At 49.2% G+C, this 22864-nt stretch overlaps 1 protein-coding gene and 1 long non-coding RNA gene across 3 annotated transcripts in view; one reads left to right on the top strand and one right to left on the bottom strand.

The window, feature by feature from the left end:
- Positions 1–11835: 11835 nt before the first annotated feature.
- LOC109252995 (uncharacterized) lies at positions 11836–15500 on the bottom strand. The gene is made up of 3 exons (XR_002074199.2): positions 15392–15500; positions 14644–14775; positions 11836–13839 (listed from the first exon to the last, which is right to left on the bottom strand). It is a non-coding gene; the product is annotated as an uncharacterized LOC109252995 (long non-coding RNA).
- Positions 13501–22864, top strand: part of TNN (tenascin N) — a 54255-nt gene continuing 44891 nt past the window's right edge. For both annotated transcript variants that reach the window (XM_053909253.1, XM_053909252.1), the window contains exons 1-5: positions 13501–13906; positions 15409–15783; positions 16307–16570; positions 19926–20111; positions 21355–21444. In XM_053909253.1, the coding sequence (XP_053765228.1) occupies positions 13501–13906; positions 15409–15783; positions 16307–16570; positions 19926–20111; positions 21355–21444 (1321 nt within the window). The remainder of the gene's footprint in view (positions 13907–15408; positions 15784–16306; positions 16571–19925; positions 20112–21354; positions 21445–22864) is intronic.

The raw sequence follows: 22864 nt of genomic DNA, 5'->3' as shown, positions 1-22864 counted from the left end.
AGATTGCTTATGTTTGTAATTGTTTTATATATTTGGGTGCTTCCGAATTCAGTGCATAGAAATTTATAATTGTTAGCTCTTCTTGATGGATAGACCCTGTAATTATGGTGTAATGTCCTTCTTCATCTCTTGTTACAGCCTTTAGTTTAAAATCTAGTTTGTCTGACATAAGTATGGCTACTCCAGCTTTCTTTTGACTTCCAGTAACATGATAGATTGTTCTCTATCCCTTTACTTTCAATATGAAGGTGTCCTCAGGTCTAAAATGAGTCTCTTGTAGACAGCAAATAGATGGGTCTTGTTTTTTTTATCCATTCTGATACCCTATGTCTTTTTATTGGTGCATTTAGTCCATTTACATTCAGTGTTATTATTGAAAGATATGGGTTTAGCCTCATTGTGTTATCTGTAGGTTTCATGCTTGTAGTGATGTCTCTGGTCCTTTTTGGTCCTTGCAACATTTCACTCACAGAGTCCCCCTTAGGATCTCTTGTAGGGCTGGTTTAGTGGTGATGAAGTCCTTCAGTAGTTGTTTGTTTGGGAAAACATTTATCTCTCCTTCTATTCTGAATGACAGGCTTGCTGGATAAAGGATTCTTGGCTGCATATTTTTCCTGTTCATCACATTGAAAATTTCCTGCCACTCCTTTCTGGCCTGCCAAGTTTCAGTAGATAGGTTGCTACTATCCATATGTATCTACCCTTGTATGTTAAGCCCTGTTTTTCCCAACTGCTTTCAGAATTCTCTCTTTATCTTTGTATTTTTCCAGTTTCGCTATGGTATGTTGTGCAGAAGATCGATTAAGTTACGTCTGAAGGGAGTTCTCTGTGCCTCCTGGATTTCAATGTCTGCTTCCTTCTCCAGATTGGGGAGGTTCTCAGCTATGATTTGTTCACATATACCTTCAGCCCCTTTCTCTCTCTTCTTCTTCTGGAACTCCTACGATATGGATATTATTCTGTTTCATTGATTCACTTAGTTCTCTAATTCTCCCCTCGTGATCCAGAATTTTTTTTATATCTCTTTTTCTCAGCTTCCTCTTTTTCCATAATTTTCTCTTCTATTTCACTTATCCCTCTACCTCTTCAGTCCTCACTGTGACTGCTTCTAGTTTATTTTTCATCCAATTTATAGAATTTTTAATTCATCATTATTTTTTAGTTCCTTGATCTCTGCAGCAATAGATTCTGCTGTCTTCTATGCTTTTTTCAAGCCCAGCAATTAATCTTATGATGATTATTCTAAATTATTTTTCAGTTATATTGTTTATATCTGTTTTGATCAATTCTTTAGCTGTCATTTCTTCCTGGAATTTCTTTTGAGGAGAATTCTTCTGTTTCATCATTTTGCCTAGTTTTCTGTCCCTTATGTGTTTTAAAAGCTTGTTATGTGCCCTAAACCTGCAAGCACTACTGTATTAAAGAGGGGCCATTCACTGTCCAGGGCCTGGCCCTTCAGGAGGTGTTTTTTGGGGAGTGTTATTTGCTCTCTCTTGTGACTTTGGTTAATTTATTTCCCTACTCCTAGTGATGTTTTGGACCCTCCACCAGCTGTGCTTTGATTTGTTTGTTGAAGTAGCCCTGGAAAGGAAAACAAACAACCAAAAAACAAACAGAAAACAAAAACATGCAAACACACAGACAAAACAAAAACAAAAAACCAGAACACCAGCTGCAAGTAAACAACAGGGTGGAAACATTGCTGATGGAAGAGGCCTATCCCATACAAAGAGAGAAATGACAGGGACGGGGGAAAAAGAAAAAATAAAAATCGACCAGGCAGAGAAACTATACGACTTAATCCAGACACAGAGAAGGGAAAATAAAGAAGGAGGAGGGGAAAAAGAAAAGAAGATAAAGTTGTCCAGACAGAGAAACTATATGGCTTAATTAATCCAGAGAGAGAGAAAGTAAGGAAAATAAAGAAGGAGGTGTAGAACAGGTATCAGGAGTATGGATTAAATATGTCTGCTTAAACAAACCAACAACCAGAGTAACTAGACTAGAGGAGGGAAGAGATAAGAAGGAGAAAAGGAAGAATATATCTACATAATTAGAACTGTCCGAGAATTAAATCAGGCAATGCAGCAGTGCAGGTCTGGAGGAAGGGCTGTCTGGTTGTCTATCCTGTTCTAGTAGATACGCAGTTACCAGGTGTGCAGGGGTGTGGTTTGGTGCAGGCAGGTCCCACCTCCACTGTGCGCCCTGTTGACTGTTCCCTGAAGCCTCACCTCGGTGGTGATGGGGAGAAAAATGGCGACACCCCAGTCTCTCCTCCACGGACTGGTGTCCCAAGCTACTCTGTTCGAGCTGTGCTCACTGTGCCACGGTGCAAACGAGGCACTTTTTCTCGCTCCCCTGACTCCGGTGCCTGGTGCTGGGCTGGGATTCAAATTCTCCCTCCGCGCACCGGTACTGGGGGAGTGACTCCCTGTGCCATCCGATATGTGGTCCCTGGCTGGCAGGTGCAGGCAGGCTTTGTCCTGTCCCACAGCACTCCAGGGAGGGGATCGCTCTCTCCCACTCTGGACTGCGCCCCTGACCTAGCCACTGAGCCCGGGGCTGGCTCCCCTCCTCCCCAGGTGTACAATCCGGGCAGCCGGCCCCAGTCTGGAGAAAGCCCGGCAGTTGGATATTGGATCTTTCTCTGTTCCAGTTCATGGTTTTTCTCTTATCCAGATACAGTCCTATGCTTCCCCAGCCTCTTTCTCTTCCCTTTGTCTCTCCGCAGAAAGGGATCCCTCCCCTCCATTTGTTTTCTCTCCTCCAGTTCACAATCACACACCTATGGCCCACCAGGTTGTCCAGGTGGGTCCTTGGAAGCGACTCTCTTTGCTTCCTGGACTCTTGGGGTTCAAAGTCCTTTGGTTTCAACACCGCTTTGTTTGAGAGATGAGGGAACTTCGGATCCCCCCACTTCTCTGCCATGTGGGCCCCTCCCCGAATTTCTTTACATGTACGAGCTCCTTTAATCCTTACCGTAACCACATTATTCTTCTAGAGATGAGTAACCTGAGGCACGGTGAGGTTAGGTCAAAGGTCACTTGCAAGTAGCAGACACAAACTTCAGATACAGCAATCTGGCTCTGGATGCACCTTCATGCTTCTGGGACAACTCCTCCACCCCCCATCTCTTCGGTCCTTCTTCCCTTCCAACAACATTCAATGCCTACATTGCTAAGTTGAAGCATATGGACTCCTTCCAGTGCATTATAGTTCTGCACTCTGGAACCTACTTCGGGCAGGGCAGAGGTGGGGTGGAGGGCAGAAGGAACACTGAGTGTCAGCAGTGACCCATTGGAATAATTCTGTTTCATGGAAAGAATTAAGGTCTGTCCGTCCGATGGCAAAAAAGGAAGGGCAGCACCAAAGGGCGCCCACGGTGCTTTCCTGGTGATGGGGCTCTCCTGTGACTTGTGTATAGGAGGCTCTGGGAAGGGGTGGGACAGGGGGGCATTGGAGTAGAATGCCCTAGATCTGCTATTCTTGCTCTCGGTGTCCTCAGAGCCCTGCCACTCAGAGCTGCAAACTGATGGTGGGAGGAGGCTAGAGGTTGGCAGAGGGATTTGTCCCTGAGGGTCTCTGCTCATTTCTTCCTATGCCAAGGGTCTTCTCCTATTTTAAAAAATGGTAGGCAATTAAGTCCCATGTTGCTTGAAACAGAAAAAAAAGAGAGACTTTAGAAAATCTCTTGCAAATCCAAAGAGCCAGCTCCTGGCCAGGAGACATGCAAACTCTTTTAATAACCTTTTTCTGGATCTACTTAAATGGAAACAGTCACCAGTATTTTTAGCTGCTGTGTAACGGATGTAAAAAAGAAGGGGGAAATGTGTACGTTTTTTCTTCCCTAGTTAGAATAAGAAGGAATTGCTCATTATCTCTTAACCGAGTCACTGCCGGGAAGACAGGGAAACACCCAGGAGTCCCCATTGGCTCCTCCTCTGGCCTGGACGGGATTTAAATCCAGGGAGGGAAGCTGAGGAGGGGAGAGAAGGAGGGACAGAGAAGCACCAAGCTCTGCAGCCCGAGGGGCCCAGTCCCTGGGGGAAGTGTTGGAAGTGGTGCCCAGCAGCCTCTGAGGTAAGAGGTACTGAGGGCTTTACCTGTGAGCGGGAGGGTGATGGCCAGCTGGGCATGAGCTCCTGAGCTGAAAATCCTAGGCAATGTCATTGCCTAAACCTAATTAGGAAATATTTGCCAGGACCCAAGTAACGTGTCCTTAGTTAGCAGTATACTGGATACCCGACGGGGACTGAGTACAATCACCTTCCTACCTGGCCACTTGCAGTCTGTGTTGTAGGGGAATTTCTGCCTGGAGTAACAAATTTTTACATACGATATTTCCTTTAAGTTTTTCGTGGCCTCCTCATCTCTTGTTTCTTTGCGGGCTTTTTTTTTTTTTCTTTATTACAATGTCAAAGCCTTCATTGTTTGGTAAGTTGTCTTACATCTCACTTTTTAATAAAATCCTGAAACAAAGCTTTCATTTTCGATGTGATCAGGAAACTGTCCTAACATTCCCCTTTTTTTGAAATTTGGATATGCCAAATAAGATGATGTTTGCAAATGCACTTAAGAGCTTTGAAGTTTTTCAAACATTTAATTTTATAGGTTTTATTCCTTATTTGTATTTATTTCTTATTTTATAGGTTTTATTTCTTATTTATAACTTTCCCCCAAATTCCCATGCCATGACCCTTGAAATGCCTTGAGAACACCCATATTAAAGCATTTCAAGAAACTATGTGCTGGACTAGTTCTCGGGGTCTTTTTATTTATGTACCTATTTATTTTTGTGGTCAGGAGAGACGTGAGGAAATGGAGAAGGAATGAGTGAGAACAGTCACCTAAAAACACAAAACTGGAGTTGCTGACATGAGCATTTAAAAAAGAACAAATCCTAACATAAAAATAACAAAGTAGGTTAGCCACAGTGCCTAATGCCCATAGGCTCCTCCAGGAGCCAGAGTAGCACTGAGGTAGCAGGTGACACGTGCTTAGCCACGGCCATAGACAGGTGGCTGCCGAAGCACAGGATCTGCATGGGAAGAATTGGTGTTTTTTGGCATTTAGATGTTTGTTGGAGACTCAGAGTCAAGGTGATAATGCTGGGAGACAATCTCCGGAAGAAACAGAAAGTATTAACATCAGTTACCATTTTTTTTCCTAGGGGTACTCCCCTGCTCTCCCAAACCAGACATTCTTTCATGCAACTTTGAATCCTGCTGTGTCCCCAAATTTGTGGCTGCAGCTGACTGCTAAAGGAGGGAAAATTACACAGGATGACTTCAGATTGTCTTGTGGCTTCTGGTTTCTATTCCAGCACCGTTCTGTGGTTTGAAATATAGGGTAGACTGAGGTCTGCTCCTGAGAAGGGGCCTGTAGAAATCATGCCCAGATCCAGTGGAAACTCTTGTCCATCCACCACTCATTCCAGAGCCTTGGCTCCTATAGGATCTGGATACAGATATGAGATCATGGTTTAGGTTCTGTAGCAGCATCTAGGGCCACCAGTCAGCAAGCTGGTGATGCTAAGATCTCAAGCCTGATCCCCGAATAGGCTTTGCAGGGTCTCACCACAGTAGACTTGCTGTTAACGTCAACCAGCCACTGTCTGAATAAGTGCTGTTGGTCTCAAGGAGAGACCCAGAGCATGCGGATGGAACTCACCCTCTTTGGAAGAAGGCTGGAACTTTAAAATTATTTCCATCTGTGGAAAACCACACGTTAAACCAAAGATAGGAAAAACAATATTTTCATCATACGCCTCTCTTCATTATCATTCAGCTGAAACAGAGTTTGTCATGTGAAGCCCCCTACACCTGTGTGTCTAACGTGATGCTTAGGCATTCTGGAGACTGGGTGTATGGTTGGATGTGGGGGAGGCAGGTCTCCGAATTTATGCCCTTGTGCCCATTTTATCTTCTTACTATGCACGAGCCTGTGCATTCCAGTGAAAGTAAAAGGAAGGGCTTTATATGAGGAAGGAATTCATTCCCATGGTGTCAACGGACATCTTTGCCTTTGCCTGATGCTCAGAAAAAGCTTTAGAAGAGCTTAGCACAGAGCCTGGCACATCATAAGAGCTTAGAAAGTGGTAACTGCCATTGTCACCAGCCATTTGAGCTCCGTAAGGTAGACTAATATTCGGTTGATGGAATAAAACAACCACAGCAGCTTGTGACCACCTGTGAAAAGGTGATTGAATGTTGAAGCTGAATCAGAGACACCGTGTGTCAGCTTTTCTAGCTTGTGGTGTATGGGAAGATTTGGTGGAAAGAGCTCTTCAGGAAAAGAGGTCTTGTGTGGCAGTGAGAGTCATCTACAAGGACTTCTTGGGCACTCGCTGGTTGTGGTCCACTGACCCGGAGGAGTGGGCGCACCTAATGATGCCTGAAATGCCACCATATTAAGCCTTATCCCATGAAACCAATTTTTCATTCTCACCCACACTTGGTGTCTTCTATCCTGTATAGAATACCTCTGCAGAGGGTTCAGGGTCACAGGGCCTCGAAATAAGTGTTCACATGTATTTGGTTTGTCTGTAGTATGACCTAGCCGAAAGAGTACTGTCTTGTGCATCTCACATGCTCACATTACTAAAAGAGAAAAAGATCCAGAGGTGAAATCGGTAGGCTGAGGACGAGTTGAGCCAGGTACCCAAGAACTTGCTCTCCTGGACTGAGTACTGGGTCAGAAGACCTTGGGGTCACCCAAGGTCCAGGTTGTAGATCACTGGCAGAATATGCCCAAGAGAGTTTGGGGAAGGAGTAACAAATGCCAGGTGACATTTGTGACATCAGTGTATCCCTAGCCACCATCTCTTTCACTTTCCTTCATGGTTCAATGATGTCCACCCTGTCATTTGGGGACAGAATATCTTTTTAAGTGACTCTACTGGAAATGGATGATACGATTTTTCTAAAACCCAAAGCAGTGCTCTCATTTGCTTGTGGTTAATTGTAAAAGCAGGATGAGGTAATAAGGGAACCAAAGAAAGCCCTGAATTTAAGTAGAAAGATCTGTAATGGTGGCTAGAAATTGGCTGCCACTCTCTTCGTTGTAAGTCGTATATTTTATTTCCGACCAGGATGTGTGTGCTTCTTTGGAGAAAATGAGGTAACATGGAGACCATCAGCCTTAGGATAGGAGAGGACCATCTGGGACTGAGGGTCCATCCTTCTCCTCTGGCCAAGCCTTGGTTGACATCTGCACCTACAGACAAGTCTTGGTCTGCTTTGTGTTTCTTGGGAAGGAAGTTCTCCAGAATTTCATGAGAAGTGATCATGATTTAACCTCCTTGCGGGGGGGAAAACGAATTGTTCTTCTAGGAGATCATCCTTGGCACTGCTCAGAGGGAGTGCAGGCATAGGATTTAGTTACTGGGCAGTTCATTTTGAAATGAGCACCTGGTAAGCCCTGAGTCTCGTCTCGTCTTTTCTCTTCTCTTCCTCTTCTCTTCTCTTCTCTTCTCTTCTCTTCTCTTCTCTTCTCTTCTCTTCTCTTCTCTCCTCTCCTCTCCTCTCCTCTCTTCTCTTCTCTCTTTTCTTTCTTTTTTCTTTCTTTCTTTCTTTCTTTCTTTCTTTCTTTCTCTCTTTCTCTCTTTCTTTCTCTCTTTCTCTCTTTCTTTCTCTTTCTTTCTTTCTTTCTTTCTTTCTTTCTTTCTTTCTCTTTCTTTCTCTCTTTCTCTCTTTCTTTCTTTCTTTCTTTCTTTCTTTCTTTCTTTCTTTCTTTCTTTCTTTCTTTCTTTCTAGCATAAGAACCCCTCTCTTAAATATGATAGGCAAGAGGACATTGGTTTATTTTTCACATTTGGTATTCTTCTCACTGGATTTTTTTGAGGGGCGGGCAGTACATATAGTAGAAAGATGAAGAACATAGGGAGAGTGGACAGACCTGGTGTTTGATCTCAGCTCTGCTGCTTATTAGCTCTGTGCCCTTGGGCAAGCTAGTTAACCTCTCTGAACATGTGTTACAAAGAATGGTATCAACTGACTCCCAGGATTTTGAGGACTAAGTGAGAATAATATTTATAAAGTACTTGGCAGTCACCACCGTCTAATAAACCCATACACAAAAAACCTAGGGGCGGATTACTACTTGATACACAAAATATTACCTTCGTCAGGATTGTGCTGAAAATACAGAGGGAATCAACACATTCATGGTCACTACCATGCCCGAGATTTACAAGGATATCTGGCTGAGGAACTCACATATAGATTTTGGAGCTATCTGTGTTTGGTTGGAAATTGAAGTCACAAGGGTGGATGTGGTCATCAAGAGAGAATGAATAGAGCACAGATGTAGAGCCCTGTGACATCAGTGTGTCTTTCAGGGCAGAACCAGGACTGTCCATCCAGCTGATGGTAGCAGCACACTCCTTAAAGAGCCTTTCTCGAAAAAGCAATGCCAGGCAGCATTTGTCTTGAGTCTTAATATGTCTCTGCCTGCCACTTCCCCACACCCCTCCCACCCCTTCTGCAGCCAGAATTAAAGACGAGATTGGAGTCAATGAGACTGATTCTTGTGGACACCTGGTTTCCCGTGGTTTCCTGCAGGCACATTCCACGCATGTAAACCCCCTTTATCTCAGACATTCCTACAGCATTTACCAAATGATTCCTCAACAGAAAAATCATCCCCATTCGGAAACTTATCCTGCATTTTCCTTGGTGACATTTGCTGCCCTGTCCGCCCCCTCCCCACTCTGACGGAGCTCTGTCTGTGGTCGGCTGTGCATGCTAGCAGCCTTGGTGAGGTCATCCCTTCCTTCTGCTCTTACACAAGGCAAGTCTCTCCTGCCACGTGCTGGAAGGAAAGACAGCAGGCTTCTCCTCTCGCTCATTACACTTGACAGAAGTGCTAGGTCGCAGATCCCTCCCTCCCATCTTCTTTCCAACAATCACCCTGCCCAGGGAAATCTGAGCTCAACTGGGGGAATCCAAGAGGCTGCAATTAGCGAGGACATCTTGTTACAAGCGACAGGCGGCAGAAGGACGGGCGACACGGAGGGCTCATACAAGGGCTTCTGGGGTTTCTCATATTCCAGGCTTCCCAAAACAAACACAGTGAGACTGGGCTTTGCACAGCCTTGCTGCGGTTTATGGCAAGAGTCTGTAGCTGTTTTGCATTCGTGCAGAACTTCTTCAAAAACCCATCTGCGCTCCATTTGCGTCTCAGAAAATAGTGAGCCACGGGGTGGGGGAGGGGTTTGGATGGCAGGAGTGGGCAGAGAAGTCTCAGTCTACTTTTCTAGCTCCACTGTTGCCTGGGAAGGGGATCTGGGACAGCGAAAACTCCATTCAAAGAAGTTGTTTGAGATCAATGTGTGTGGTTATTGGGGGTGACAGAGGTGCTCAGGGCTTAAGCTCAGTTAGTGGACACTGTGTAGACCGGTTTGAATCTGCAGCCTTGCACTTCTGCTGCATAATCAAGGGCACATTGCTTGATGTCCCTGAGCCTCGGTCCCCATTTCGGGGAGTGAACACACAGCTATGCGTGTAACTGTGCTACCATTGGGTTGAACTTCTGAAGATAGCAATTGTGAAATATCGTATCTTTTTTGAGTTTTTGCTTATTGAGAGAGAGAGAGAGTGAGTGAGCAAGCACGAGCAGGGGAGGGGCAGAGAGAGAGGGAGAGACAGAAAGAATCCCAGCAGGCTCTGTGCTGCCAGTGCAGAGCCCAATGTGGGGCTCGAACTCACAAACTGAGAGATCTCGATCTGAACCGAAACCAAGAATCTGACGCTTAACTGAGCCACCCAGGCACCCCTTGAAATATTATTATTTTTATCCAATACCTGCCTTCCGACTTGCTCTCCTGGCCCTCCTCACCCCCCCCCCCCACCCCATCCTCTGATAAAAATCTCAAGCAGATTCCAGAGCTTTTCTGGTTACTTTTGGTATTGGAAGAAAACCCTTTTGTGAAGGGCAGGTCCGTCCAATATGAGAGCTTCGATCTCCTATCCAGGCCACATGTTTTCTTTTCACCCAGCTTGGGCCTGAGTCCACAGACACACCAGGGGGCAGGTGGTGAGCCTGGTGGCTTCCTTCCTCCACTGCCTCCCCCAGCTTGCTGGGCTGTTTCTGGCTTCTCCAGGTCACCAGCAGGGAGGGGAGTCAGAGAGAAGGGAAAAGGGATTTTTACCTAGAGCCATCGTAGCTCCTTCCCATGCCCTTGTGGCAGCTGCTCCCAGTGCTGGCTCCATCAGCTCCCTCTTGTGCGACTCTGTCCTGGGTTTTTTAGACAATCTTCATTCTACCTCCTGGGAACCTCCTCCTGTGGTTTGTCCGCTGGGGAAGCATACTCCTGCTGAGCCAGGGGGCTGCCCCTCAGCTCTGACCCCATAGTAAGTTGCATAGATTTACACAGGACTATGACCTACGGCAGGACTTAACATAGTCTTGTCTCCCCAAAGTCTGGGGTGCAGGTCTCTCCCACCGTAGCCTCCCTCCAGTCTCTGCTATGCAGGCTGTTCTAGGCAACCCCCCGCCTCTGAATTCCTCTGGGCAAGGGGCAGGCGCTGGTCTTTTTGCCCTCCACCTCCTATTCAGACCAACCTGCCTGCAGAAGAGCTCCAATAGAATGTCTCTCTTTAAAATGTGTGGGCACTGGGGTGTCTGGGTGGCTCAGTTGGTAAAGCATCTGACTTCTGCTAAGATCATGATCTCACGGTTTGTGAGTTTGAGCCCCGCGCCAGGCTCTGTGCTGACAGCTCAGAGCCTGGAGCCTGCTTCGGATTCTGTGTCTCCTGCTCTCTCTGCCTCTCACCCGTGCACACCCTCTCTCTCTCTCAAAAATGAACATAAAAAATTTAAACAAAAATGTGTGGGCACTTACCACCCACTGTCCAAATCCCACGCCAACAAGAAATGTCCCACTGACCACTATGTCTGCAGGGTGTTGAGTCCAGTTCCTGGGACATAGTAAGTGCTCAGAAAAGGTGAGCTACGATGATTATGATTAGCAATAACGCATGCTTTGGATTATAGGAAGAGCCAAGAAGGAGTGAGGGGGGCTAAGGGGTGATATGAAGAAGAACTCTCCTTTGGGGCTGCTCTGTTTAGTTCAGAGTGGTAGCACGTCCCTTGGGACCAACACACAGGGTGTCAGGCCAAAGGAGGGAATTGCATAGGGAAGGTACATCCTGAGCTCACGTGTTATTAGCGTCAGAATGTTGATAGAGCAAGTGCAGGCTTGCAATCAGATGGACCTCGTGTTGAATCCCGACTGGGCCACTTACTAGTTGGACACCCCACGGTAAGTGACTTTGCCTTTCACATCTGGCTCCTCACCCAGGGTAGGCAGACTGGCACTGACCTTATTTAGCAGCTGTGGAGTTTAATTATGAGGATTAATGCACCTGGCCAATGCCTGGCACAAAGCAGCAACGTGACAAATAACATATAGTATTCTTGTAATGTTTTTATTGTCACTTCTAATAATAATGCTGCCAGGGACCTTCATTCTCCACTTCTTCATACTAAATAAATGAGGACTCTTAGAAAAGATGACTCATACAAAGTATGAGAATTTGGCTCAACGAGGCTTTCTTCCTTTTCTGACCAACAGAGTTACCTGCCCAGGTCAACTCTTTTGATGGTTGACTCTGACTACTGATAGGGAAAAGAGGCAGGATCAGATGAGGGCCTGTGGGGGGCTTCTGGAGGCTCGCGACGTTCTAGGTCTTAAGCTGGGTGGTGGTTCCCTGGCTGTTGCCTTTGTAACGATTCACTAAAAATGACACCATTTTTGTTGCATGCTCTTTTCAGGATAGATATCACCCTTCATGATAGAAAAGATGAGAAAGAAAAGGAAGTCATACTCAGTAGTTGATTAAAACCCAAACCTCATTTATTGAGCACTTACTGTGTGCTTGGCATGGCGCGAAGCGCTCTCCACATACGATGCGGGAAGCAGGTGTTATCATTCCCACTTTACCAGAGGATGATGGTAACAGGAGGATAAGGAGCCTTCGCGAGGCTACACACCTAGGACCTGATTTGTTTTTCCAGCACATTGCCACTGCCTCTTATAATGGGGAGGGAGAGCCTGGGCTTGACTGGGACATCACCTCCAGGAAAGGACAAGGCTTCCTGACTTCAGTCTCGGTACAAACGCTTACGAGTCGTGAGTTGGTCACAGAAGCCCATTGGCCAGAGGCAGCCCTGCAGCTCAGTTTCTAGCAAAGGGGGGCTGTGACATCCCAGCTGAGAGGTGTTCTGGTGAGTGAGCGCCCCTGAGCGAATGTGAGGCACTGGCTAGGTCTCCTGTGTCTGTCTGGCCTCGGTCTGATAGTGGTCAAGAACATGCCATCCTGGATAGGAGCTGGAGACAGGGGTCCTTCTGCACACTCATGGAGGAAGGCTCACACCTCCTGGGGGCCAAACTAGAGGTGAAACCTAATTGCCTGCTCCTGCCAGGGTGGCCTGGCCTGACTGACAAACCAGGCCACTGAGCATGGATTTGAGGGTGACTGAACCCCTTGGCTTGGGTGGCTCTTTGCTCCTGCCTTGGGAGGGCTCCGGGAGGGACCAGCCTTGGGTCCTGTCCTTAAGAGGCTGACAGCCTCATGGGGAGACAAACTGCATACAAGAGTAACTGTAACACAAGGTAGACCGTGAAGAGACTCACAGAGGAGCCAATACATTTCTCCGAATGCTCAGAAGGAGAGCTAGTAGTTTCCAGCTGGAGTGAGATGGGGGGGGGGGGGCATGAGAGAAGGCTTCATGGAAGAATTATTTGTATTAGAAGCTCTCATCTTTTGCTGGCTCGCAGGCAGAGGTGGTGAGCAGGACCCTGGCCTAGGGTCTGAGGACAGGCTCTGCCCTTCCTGGCTGTGGCACCTGGGACAACTTGCTCAGTCCCTTGAGCCTTGGTTTCCTCACGTGTGCAAAGCAGCGTGACAAAGTGGGGATGAGCATGGTCTCTGGATTCAAATTCGGCCATCTTGGCTGTTTGCCTATGGGCAAGTCACTTTAGGGAGCCGAGTCTCAGTTTCTGTATCTGCAAAATGGGGTAGTAATAGTATATTCCGCGAAGCATTGTTGTGAGGCTCGAATAAGGTAATCAACGCAGAACATTTAGGGCAGCGCCTGGCACACAGCATGCTCTCTAGGTGCGGCTGTTCTGTAGGTGGTGTTAACGGGGAGGGTATTACTTGGTGTGTGGTTTAGATCAGGGATGGGGAGATCAAAGCCTGGTCGCAATTGTTTTCCTTGTCACCATTCGTCAGGTGAGTATTGAATTAGAGGTGAAGAGGAGGGTCTCCCAGGGAGTGAACGGTGTAAGCAAAGACAGGAAGCAGGAGAAAGAACACAAAATTTAGTTTGGATCCTCAGGAGATATAGGATGTAGTTCTGCTGGGTTCTCAGCTTCCTGTGGACTCTTCGAATCCACTATGAAGGGCAATTTCCACCAGCAAATCTTCATGGCTTTCGTTTGCATCTTTTCTGGATACAGGTCTCCGAGAGGATCTGCTCCCTGTCTCCCCAAGGATGGGTCTCCGGGGGATGTTCTGCTTCCCCCTGGGGCTCCTCTTTGGCTCTGTGCTTTTGGTGGCCTCAGCCCCGGCCACCCTCGAGCCTCAGGGCTGCAGGGACAAGGAGCCACAGGTTACTGTCAGCCACACCTATAAGATTGATGTGCCCAAGTCCGCTCTGGTCCAGGTCGAGACTGACCCCCAGCCCCTTAGTGACGATGGGGCCTCACTCCTGGCCTCAGGGGAGGCCGAGGAACAGAACATCATCTTCAGGCACAACATCCGCCTGCAGACGCCACAGAAGGACTGTGAGCTGGCAGGCAGCGTCCAAGCCCTCCTGGCCCGAGTGAAGAAGCTGGAGGAAGAGATGGCGGAGGTGAAGGAGCGGTGTGATGTTCAGCGCTGCTGCCGAGGAGTTGCCGGTGAGCTTTTACCATCTGGTATTCATTCAACAAACAACTAACGGGCGCCTTCCACATGCCAGGTGTCCTGTGGGAGTCTGGTGTGCTCCCACCTCCCTCTGGGTTTTCTAAGGGTGGGGTGGGGGTCTCATCTTCGACACTAGCTCCAGGAAGCATCTGCGAGCCTCAGTAGAGAGGGACCAGCAACTCTTTGTAGAAAAAATCTTTAACGTTTATTCATTTCTGAGAGACAGAGTGTGAACGGGGAGGGGCAGAGAGAGAGGGAGACCCAGCATCCGAAGCAGGCTCCAGGCTCCGAGCTGCCAGCACAGAGCCCGACGAGGGGCTTGAACCCACGAACTGTGAGATTATGACCCGAGCCAAAGTCGCTCCCTTAACCAACTGAGCTACCCAGGTGCTGAGGGACCGGCAACCCTGAAAGGGAGTCTGGACTCCTGAGTTTACACTTCTGGGTGCTGTTTGACCTGTGGATCCAATCTCTACTGGAAGGGGAAGCAGTGGGAAAGACAGGAAGGACAGTCAGCCTTGGAGCTAGACAGGACTGGGTACAGATGGGTTTCGCTGCTTTTTAGTTGTGTGACTCTGGGTCAGTTCCTGAAGTTTTCTAAACTGCCCAGTTAGGAAAACTCTATCCACTAGTCTAGTTCTGAGGACTCTAGATGCCGTACATAAGTTCCCTGGCCCATAGCTGATAATTACGAAAGCTGATCCGAGTATCCAGTGGTATGCTGGCGTACCTGTTCAGGCTGGAGTTAGTGCTACCGTTGAGAGTGCCTCCTGTGTACCAGACACAGAACTAGGCACCAGGGACACTGCCGTGAATGAAACAGCACGGGATTGCCCCCGAGGAGCCTGCACGTCCAAAGTTTCTAGGAAGGAGAGAGGGTGTTCTGAGAAGCAGGAGCCGGGCTGTTGAAGGGCCAGGGCCTCCAACTGCCTCTTGCTGCCTGGGGTCAGAGAGGGGAGCCTGGGTGATCCCTTCTCCCGCCCCTCACCCCCGTAGTGAGACGCGGCCGGTTTGTAGCTTCTGGAGGCCCCCTTTGCCAGGATTCAGTTTGGGCTCATCTCCCAAGGACCCGGCCTTGCTAGGTCCAGCAACCTCCAGCCAAGACAAGACGAGCTTCTGCGCTGGTGCGAGGACGCCCAAGATGGGGACCTGAACGCGCCCCCATTCTTAAACGTCCTAAGTAATTACTGCCGTTTAGAGCAGAGGGAACCCAAATTCACCTGAGCACTTGGACCAGAAGGGGAGGTGAAGGGGACTTCCCGTGGCTTTGGGGGCATAAAAGGAGGGCACAGTTTGTGGATGTCACAGGTCAGAGTCCGGCCGGTCGGGGGGAGAGGGGGCGGAAAGGGCGGACCCCAGTCTTCTGCAGGGGCCCTGCCCTCCTTCAAAGACAGTGCCCAGGGCCCACCAGCCCGCTCTTACCGGAGCTCCAGGGAAGGGAGAGGCCCGCTCGCCGGCCCGCACCCCCTCCAGCCTACCTTCCTCTCGCCGGCAGGTGCCAACGGCCACTGCAGCGGCCACGGGACCTTCTCCCCCGAGACCTGCGGCTGCCGCTGCGAGCAGGGCTGGGAGGGCGCCGCATGCGAGCGGCCCGCCTGCCCCGGGGCGTGCAGCGGCCACGGGCGCTGCGTGGACGGCCGCTGCGAGTGCGACGCGCCCTACGTGGGCGTCGACTGCGCCTACCCCGCCTGCCCTGAGAACTGCAGCGGCCACGGCGTGTGCGTGCGCGGCGCGTGCCGGTGCCACGAGGACTTCACGTCCGAGGACTGCAGCGAGCGCCGCTGCCCCGGCGACTGCAGCGGCCACGGCTTCTGCGACACGGGCGAGTGTTACTGCGAGGAGGGCTTCAGCGGACCGGACTGCGCCCAGGGTGAGAGCGCCGACGCCCGACTCTCTCCTTTCCCTGCTGGGGGCGGGCACCCTCAGACACTGTTACACTTGGTGCTCGTGGGGGGGGGGGGGGGGGGACTCGGAGTCCAGCCCACGCACGCCAGAGCCCCCAGAGGGCTTATTAAACACAGATTGCTGGCTCGGCCTGCGTGTCTGATTCGGCGGGCCTGGAGTGGGGCCCTGGGGTGGGCATTCATTAATAAGTTCTAGGTTGCGGGACCACTGATCTTATGTGATCTGATGGTGCTGTGTGTGTGTGTGTGTGTGTGTGTGTGTGTGTCTGCTGATGACCGGATCAGGGTGAACTCCCCCTCACGTAACTTCCGGCGGGTGTGTGGGGAGGGGTGTCCAGAGGGGTGCTCAGCACGGCTTCTTTGTGCTCTCATACCTGCCACCACGGTGTTAAGTGTATAGTAGGTGCTTAGTGAATACACACTGGCTATGCATCTCCCCTCCCCTCGCTTGCTTCACCCTCTGCACACCTGTTCCTGTTCTGCATACAGTGGTGGCCCCCCAGGGCTTGCAGCTGCTCAAGAGCACAGAGGATTCCTTGCTGGTGAGCTGGGAGCCGGCCAGCGAGGTGGACCACTACCTCCTCAGCTACTACCCCCTGGGAGAGGAGCTCTCTGGGAAGCAGATCCAAGTGCCGAAGGAGCAGCACAGCTATGAGATCCTTGGTTTGCTGCCTGGCACCAAGTACATGGTTACCCTGCGCAACGTGAAGAAGGAGGTTTCCAGCCGCCCACAGCATCTGCTTGCCACCACGGGTGAGGAAGCGGCCAGGTTTCCCAGGAAAGGCCCCATTTTAAATGCTTTCTTCCATTGTCCCTGCAAATACCCTTCAACTACTCAGAACATTGCCCTGATTTGGGGTTGAAAAGCATAGCTGCTGCAATCTTAGTTTCTGGAGAAAAATCTCAGTTCTTGCTCCCCTCTCTCTGCTCCTCCAAGGCAGTGATAGAGCCTGCTGGGTTGGGGCTCAAGGGCACTTCTCTGCCCCCCTGAGAATAGTAAGGTCTGATTGCCCTGCACCACACACAAGCAGCCAAGGAGCACATCTGCACACCCAAGCCCTCGTTGAGCCTTTGAAGCCATTCAGCAAGTTCAAGCTGGGATGGGTGAAGATTTGCTGAAGCCCCCTGCATCAGATTTATCTTAGCAGGAAAGAGAGAGAACAAACAGTGTAATTGAAGACAGCTAGCGAAGAGGCTTGGGTAGGATTTGGCTGGCGAAACACCATAGGCCTGGCATCAGTGGGGATCGCCTCATTCTGAAGGGTCAGGGATGGAGGTTGGTACTGGAACCCAAAAAGAGCTGTGGGAGAGGGCTGCCTGAGGAGGTGCTTTGGGTAGAGATGCAGGCAGTCCACCTGGAGAGAAGGAGAAGGAAGGGAGGGAGGGAAGGGGAGGAGAACAGTTGCCTGAACTCTCTATCCTGCCCTCTGATCTCCTGGTGACTCACTGGCTGAACTTAACTAGAATCCAGAGGGCAAGAGAATCTGACTAACACAATTCATAGAGGTCATAATCTGGGAGACAGGAGGATAGAGGATGGATCTGGAGGGACAGAGGTTCCAGCACACCACCTAATGTTACCACAGTGTTTGGAAGGACAGACATCACTGCTTACTATTTAGAATTTCTTGTTTTCTTGTGAAAGTTCTTAGATCTTCAAGGACTTGGAGAAACCTATTATTTGAGTGAGTCTGATCCATATATGCACTCATCATGTTTTACTGAACATCTACTATGTACCAGGCGTAGTGTTTTGGATGCTAATAAAAATCATCTGCCTCCACCCTTTGCTAAACTCCTGGGGAAAGATCCAGGAAGACCTGGATGGATGGGGTTTGGGGCACATGTCTCTGCAGAAACATTTCAGTTGCCTATCCTGTTTGGCGGTGGAGATAGGGATGGCTCTGTGTTGGAAAAGGCCATGAAGGACCTGTCCTCCTGGGAGCACAATTTGCAATTGCTTTTGTCACCACCCTCCAGCCATAGACCCCTTGGAACACTTCTGGAGTTGAGCAGGTTGGGTTTATTGACTGTTGGGGGTGGGACAGCTCACTGCAGGGGCTGTGAGCCTCTCTGTAAGAGCTTTAGAAAGGACTGGGATACAATTGGGACTTGTATTTAGGTGATTTGGGGGAAGTCAAAGCCAGCAGGGGTTTGCTTTGGCTTGCATGCTGTCGGGAAGGGGAGTTAATTCTATGGTAACTTAGTGAACCTTATCTAGAAAGAACAGACTAGAGGGAGGCTAAAGCCATCATCAATAAAGAAAGGGTAGTCACTCATATCAGGAGAGAGAATATTTAGTCGTTTTTGTGGTTTGGACCATTGTTCACATTTTTGTCTGTGTTCAGACACGATCACAGAATGGTCCTGTTTTGTCTTGATCTGTCATGGCCACACAGTGGCTTGTCTGATGTTGATGTTCTGTGCAACCATTTATGTTCAATGGGAGCACACCTAAGCCAACCCAGTGAGAACCAGGCCAGCCCCCCACTGCTGGGCTGCTTTTCTCTTTCTCCCGTTTTTGTCTGTGGCTGCCTCCGCCTTCAGACAGGCCAGTGCCCCAAGCTTCCCAATGAAGAGGAGAGACATCTGTTCTGAAAGTCTTAGTAACCCCTCTTGGCTGCTGCTCTAGGGACTTGTAAAATCTTGTAACTGCGAAGCTTGTCTTTCTGTCTAATCTGATTCATGTTAAACCCATTCTTATTTGCTCCTCAGGGGAGCCTCAGTCCGAGAGATACTTATCCCCAAAATAATCTTGAATATTTTCATTAAGTCTCCGCTTTTTCATTTGTGAGCTGAGTAGGACCCTTCTGTGATTCTTGAGTCACTTCCATTACTCACGTCTTGACCTGTTCCCTCAAGGAATCCCCACCTTCGAAGGAAGAGCCTGGAGGCTGGCAGGTAGAAGCCAGTAGGTGGGAAGAAATTCTTCAGAGAAAAGGTTCTGTGAGCTTCTTTGTTCATAACAGTGAAACAGGAACATTCAGAGCTGAGGGACCTTGAGAACACCATGTTCACCCCCTTCCTGATGCACAGATTCTCTGTCCCATGTCCTCGACAAGTGGTCAGTAGGCCTAGGTGGGAGCACCGCCAAGGTGGTGAAGGTGGGCATGTGACCGGGGAGAAGGGCAAGCTGGGGAGTCTAGGGGCTTGTCTTCCCTGTTCCAGACTTCAGGTCAGACCACATCCACCTGGGATACGGCCTTTGGAATGCAAAGTGCTCCCAGAGAATGGGTCCCCTCCCTAGCCACCACTCAAAAGTTCTTCCCTTAGAGCCACACCAGGAATCCATTCTTTTGTATTCATCATTATAATTCCATTGTTTTCTTAGGGGAGGGGGGAAACATTGAGCCATTAATACTTGCTGTGAACAAATGGGCCCAATAACTCTCCTTTGCAGGCTGGACAGGTTGGTCAGCTGAGGGCACCAGGTCTAAACTGTGGTAGAAAGTGCAAGAAGGATCCTCAGAAGGACCAAGTTAAAGTTCACCAAACTACTATATAGTTTGGCTTAGCGTTAGTCCTCATAGGAGAATCTGAGAGGTGAGGAAGGAGCTATAATTTGGGAGACAGAGGACGAGAAAATTTTAAAATTTCAAACGCGTTTCCCACACTTTACATGGGAGGGCCTGAGCGCCTCATGCTGGGGTGCAGTCTTTGAGGGACCCTTCTGTGATTCTTGAGTCACTTCTGCTAAAGGGGGTGTTTCATTCAGAGCAGTCTGCCCCCAGGGCCTGGTGGTTTGGATGACTGGTTGGATCCGGGATCTGGAGGTTCTGGAGGTTTGGATGGCTGGTTGGAGAGGTGTGGCCCAGGACTTGGCCCACAGCAGCTTGGGCAGGGGGGCAGCCTGGCATCTGATGGGAAGGGATGGGAGACAGGAGGCTTTCCCAGAAGATAGTCTTCCCTCCATGGATAATGTGAGGACCAATAGTTTATTTGCTACTTTGGTAGTCTTGAGACACCTGTTAAGGACTGTGTCCTGGGCTGAAGCACGTTCTCAACGTGTCAAGAAAGGGCACTGACCTGGTAGCCAATGGCCTGTTACAGACCTGCTGGACCTCTGCTCTTCACTGCTTTCTCCTGCCTTCCTTGACCCCTGTCCTAGATCCGGCTGTGCTTGGCACCGCGTGGGTGACAGAGGAGACTGAGAGCTCCCTGGATGTGGAGTGGGAGAACCCCCCGACCGAGGTGGACTACTACAAGCTTCAGTATGGCCCTCTGACAGGGCAGGAGGTGGCTGAGGTCACCGTGCCCAGGAGTGGTGACCCCAAGAGCCGATATGACATCACTGGTAAGAGCCAACCCTGGGCATGTGAGATGTTCGCCATGGATGCCAAGGTGGGGACAGTGTGCACAGAGGGTCCTGGGGCGCTAGGAATCACTTGAACTCTGACCCTGGAAACTACGAGATGTGAGCCCATTCTGTAGGCCTGCAGACTGTGCTCCAGCATCCCAGAGCTGACTGGAATCTCAGAGCACCTGGTCAACAGATCATAGGCCCGACGTGCTCTTGAAAACTGCCTGTGTCTCAGGGTGGATATAGTGGCACAGATGTTCCTTTTGGAAGAGCTGTGTGTGTGTGTGTGTGTGTGTGTGTGTGTGTGTGTGTGTGAGAGAGAGAGAGAGAGAGAGAGAGAGAGAGAGAGAATGAGAGAGAGAGACTGGGTTGTTTGGCATGTTGCATGGGGAGTCATACTGGGAGGCCTGGGTGGGGGTGTCCTGTCCCAACTGAGGAAGTGAATCTGCTGAGTGCTGAAAATCTGGTGGTTGCTAAGGAAATGGGACCTGCAGGGCTGGATCATGTTTTGTGGCTCCTGAAGCTTATAGAATTCTCAGGGCTCTCTTTAGGGAAAATAACACACAATCATGAATACCCGTGTGAATACCCTTGGAAGTGGCCTATGCAGGGGAGGGGGCCCTGAGGCTTCTTAGCGCTGTGGTTCAGTTCTCCTCCGGGGCCTCCTTCTGCTGTCCGCTCTGTGAGTTGCATCTTGAAAGGACATCTTTGAGGTTCCCAGCATTTGTAGAGCGGAGAACAGTGGGTGTGTATCACACGTGCCACTATTTGTCTGCACTTTGCCCCAGTCTGGATATCGGTGCCGGTGCCGTGAACAACAGTCATTCAGATTTGCTGCTACAGAGAAATAACAAGCAACAACAACAGCAAAAGGCAGAGCAAAGAAGAAAATAATGGAATACAATGAGGCTAATTAGAAAAGAAACTTTTGAGGGAAAAGGATTGCTGGGGGCAGAAAAACACTCGGGCTGTAAATGAAACTGGGAGATCTGTGCTTGGTGGCCCAAGGAAGGAGCTCCATCAGGCCCTCATCCGCTCTGGCCCCCTGCTCCCCCATAAGCCTTTCGACGACGCCTCGTATCCCACTGGTCCTGCCGCCCTTTCTCTGCCTTAGATTAGCCTTCAGGTGAGGAGCATAGCCCCTCAGCTCCCTCACAAGAGAGACCCTGGGGGAGAGCAGGGCTGGGGGCGAGGTTCTGGAGCCGGAACTCATCGCTCACTGGCTGCTTGTTTGCAGGTCTACAGCCCGGAACAGAGTATAGGATCACTGTCATCCCCATGAAAGGAGAACTGGAGGGCAAGCCGATTCTCCTGAATGGCCGCACAGGTAGGAGCTATTTGGAGGCACTGTGAACATTTCTCAGGTTTTCTTCCTGATGTTTTTCTTGGCTGACTCCTCCCCGGATAAAAACCCTGGGATGTAGAGAGAGTCTCTTTGTGTACTGACATCTATTTTGTGGGGCAGGGGAAGGGAAGTAAACACTTCTATTTGAAATGTTTCTTACTGTTGAAAATCTCCCCCAGGATCTTGGAGTCCAGGGGAAAGGCCATTTCTGACGCCTTTCTGCTTATTTCATTAGCTTTAATCACTGGGTTATTTTATTCATTATCCTGGACTTAGACACATGACTCCGTATTACCGAAGAAAGTTGTTCTAAAATTTTTTTCTTGTCATTCCTGTGTTTTTTCCTGATGATCACACTCATGCACTCTGCTTTAAAATGTCGAAAGAAGGGCGCCTGGGTGGCTCAGTCGGTTAAGCGTCCGACTTCGGCTCAGGTCATGACCTCGCAGTTTGTGGGTTCAAGCCCTTCATCGGGCTCCGAGCCTGGATCCTGCTTCGGATTCTGTGTCTCCCTCTCTCTCTGTCCCTCCCCTGCTCTCTCTCTCTCTCTCAAAAATAAGCATTAAAAAATATTTTTAAAAATGTCAAAAGATGTTAAAGGCCCTCACATGGGAGTAGTGGTATATTTAGCATCTGTGGATCGAGATAACAGATAATGACAAACGTTATAAATCAGTAACATTTGACACTAAGTTTGTGATTTATTAATCATAAAAGAATTTGCAATCCTTGTAGTCATACATGCAAGATAGTCCACGTAATTTTCAGTTTTTAGCTGATGCTTGAGTCCATATGAAATGGTGTGTTTCCTGCAAAGCTGTGGTTCTGCCAGCCCACGTTGGGAACCGGTGAGCTGGAGTCTAATGCCACTTGGGGAAGGCTGATCCTTGAAGCTGGCCAAGAAGGGATTTTTGAATTCTGAGACTTCCCTGAAAAGTGTTTTAGTTCTTTTCAGTGCAGTCCTGGCAGGAGCTGGTCGGGCTGGTGAGATGGTGCAAGAATTGAGTTCGCTATTTCGGTTGCCTAACAGATTGCATATCAGTAGTGTGAAAGTTCTAGTCGGCCAGTTGTGAAGGAGAAGACAGAACCTAATTTATGAACTACACAGTACAGACTGTGGAGCTGGCCCGAATGGTGGACTCGTGGAAAACTTGTAGGGGCTGGGAAATGGCAAGGAGGTCCTTGTTTCCAGGGGCTTTCTCGTCAGCTCTGAATTACTTGAGAGCCCACGATGCATCAGGCATTATACTAACAATTACTTCTGGAAAATTGTCTCATTTAGTTCTCCCTGTGGCCATGTGGTAGGTCCTATTATTGTTTCTAAGTCACATATGAAAAACCACAAGAACTGAGAAGCTAAGTGTAGGATCGCCCAGCTAAGAAATGACAGAGCTGGGATTTG

The sequence above is a fragment of the Panthera pardus genome, unplaced genomic scaffold (genome assembly GCF_024362965.1).
Source record: "Panthera pardus isolate Hobbes unplaced genomic scaffold, ASM2436296v1 HiC_scaffold_21, whole genome shotgun sequence".
In the NCBI taxonomy this organism is placed as follows: Eukaryota; Metazoa; Chordata; class Mammalia; order Carnivora; family Felidae; genus Panthera; species Panthera pardus.
Note: the sequence above shows the minus strand (reverse complement) of the source record. Positions and strands in the feature narration are given on the sequence as shown.